Source organism: Hyla sarda, chromosome 10 (genome assembly GCF_029499605.1).
Source record: "Hyla sarda isolate aHylSar1 chromosome 10, aHylSar1.hap1, whole genome shotgun sequence".
In the NCBI taxonomy this organism is placed as follows: Eukaryota; Metazoa; Chordata; class Amphibia; order Anura; family Hylidae; genus Hyla; species Hyla sarda.
The window spans coordinates 136,002,677-136,004,751 of NC_079198.1; the positions used below are offsets into that span (position 1 = coordinate 136,002,677).

At 41.7% G+C, this 2,075-nt stretch overlaps 1 protein-coding gene across 1 annotated transcript; it reads right to left on the reverse strand.

Annotated features, from left to right (window-relative positions):
- Positions 1-578: 578 nt before the first annotated feature.
- Positions 579-1,505, reverse strand: LOC130293292 (olfactory receptor 145-like). Its single transcript, XM_056541795.1, has one exon. The coding sequence runs from the start codon at positions 1,503-1,505 to the stop codon at positions 579-581; it is 927 nt and encodes a 308-aa protein (XP_056397770.1).
- Between the last annotated feature and the right edge of the window lie 570 nt (positions 1,506-2,075).

Sequence of the window (2,075 nt, forward strand, 5' to 3'; positions counted from 1 at the left end):
GAAGCTCTAATGTGCCACTGTAATCTAAATGTGATCTTTATTTCAAACCGCTATTTACTTGGACAGACAGTGACGCGTTTCAATCGTCTCAGCGATCTTAATTGTACTGATAACATTACGATTAAAGGGGTATTCCAGGAATTTTTTTTATCTGACTACGCTACAGGGGCTGTAAAGTTAGTATAGTTCATAATATAGTGTCTGTACCTGTGTGTAATATTTATTTTTAACAGCATGCAAAATGACTGTTGTCGAGACCTGACCTCACTAGTCAGCTGATGACAGCGAGCCTGTCTGCTCCAATGGGTGGAGCGATCGCTTGGTGGGAGAGAGATCAACCCCCCTGTGATAGTATGATAAATGTGTCACACGTAAGAAACACAACATGGAAAACAGTGTTCGTAAGTCTTGTGCGTAAGCACAGTTTGATGAATTCCCCCCATAGTCCTTACAAATAACTCAACAATATAACTGAACTGTCAATATATCTCCTCTACTGAGGATAGTGAGATGACTCTGTTCATTTTCTCCCAGTCTACACAGCGAAGCTGACATGTGAACTATTATGTTCCACTTTTTTATTTCAATTTCATTTTTATTATTGTTTTTTTAAGTGCTCGCTTGACATCATCGTTTCTCAAGCAGTATATGATGGGATTTAGTAATGGTGGAAGAATACAATATACAAGAGATGAGGCTTGGACAACATAAAATGTATTCCCAGACTTGGGACTATTATAGCTGAAAGTACCTGTTATGTAGAAAATTGTGACAACAATCAGGTGAGAGGAGCAGGTAGAGAAAACCTTGCGCCTTCCCTCTAAGGAGCGAATTTTCAATATGGTGGAAATTATGTGGACATAGGAGTTCATCAAAATGAGAAATGTTGAGGCTCCTAGTAGGACAGTGTCTATGTGCAGTGACATCTGAATGATCCTGGTATCACTACAAGCTGCTTCTAACATTGGACGGACATCACAGAAGAAATTGTTGATGTCCGGCTCCTCACAAAATGTCAGTCGTAAAGTCATTAAGGTGTGAGACATGGAGTTCATCCACCCAAGAAGGCAACATCCAACCACGGTATAGAAGCAGAACCTCTTATTCATAATGATAAAGTAACGTAGAGGGTTACATATGGCTACATATCGGTCATAGGCCATGAGGGTGAGAAGAAGGCTTTCCGTTCCTCCAACATAAACAAAGAAATATAGCTGTATAAAACACTGATGAAAAGAAATCCTTCTGTTCCCTGTTATAGCAATGACCAGCATAGGTGGGAGGGTGACTGTAGAGTAACCAACATCTAGGATGGATAGGCAACTCAAGAAAAAGTACATTGGTGTCTTGAGGTGTTTGGCCATCTGGATAATACTGAACACAGACAGGTTACAAAAAAGGACCATGATGTAGATGAAGCCAAGAAAAAGTGAACAGGCAACTTGTCCCTTGGAAAATCCTAGTAGGATGAAGCCATCCGGAAAAGTCTTGTTTTCAGACATCATAAAATCTTTGGGAAAAACATGCAGACATCTTTATATTAGAGGTGTAACCTAAAGCTTGAAGATACTAATAGAAGAAACAATGTCTTCACAAAGTCTTCAGATCCCTGGCATTCTCCTCTGCAGATCCTCACAGGCTCTGTCAGGTTTAATGGGGAGCATCTATGGAAGCCATTTTCAGGTCTCTCCAGAGATGTCCCATTGGGTTCGGGCTCTGGCTGGGCCACTAAAAGACATTCACAGAGTTTTTCCTAAGCTGCTTCTGCATTGTTTTGGCTGTGTGGGTCATTGTATTCTTGGAAGGTGAATCTTCAGCCCGGTCTGAGGTCCCGAGCTCTCAAGATCAGGTTTTCATCAACAATATCTCTGTATTTTGCTTAAATAAGTTTTCCCTCAAATTCAGAACAGTTTCTCTGTCCCCACACTATGATGCTGCCCCCACCATGATCACTGTACTGTGGTATTGGGCAGGTGATGGGCAGTACCTGGTTTCCCCCAGATATGATGCTGCCTCCACCATGATCACTGTAGGGATGGTATTAGGGCAGGTAATGGGCAGTACCTGGTTTCCCC

Excerpts from the sequence above, each read along its gene's own strand:
- LOC130293292 (XM_056541795.1), bottom strand. The coding sequence starts at position 1,505 with ATGATGTCTGAAAACAAGACTTTTCCGGATGGCTTCATCCTACTAGGA.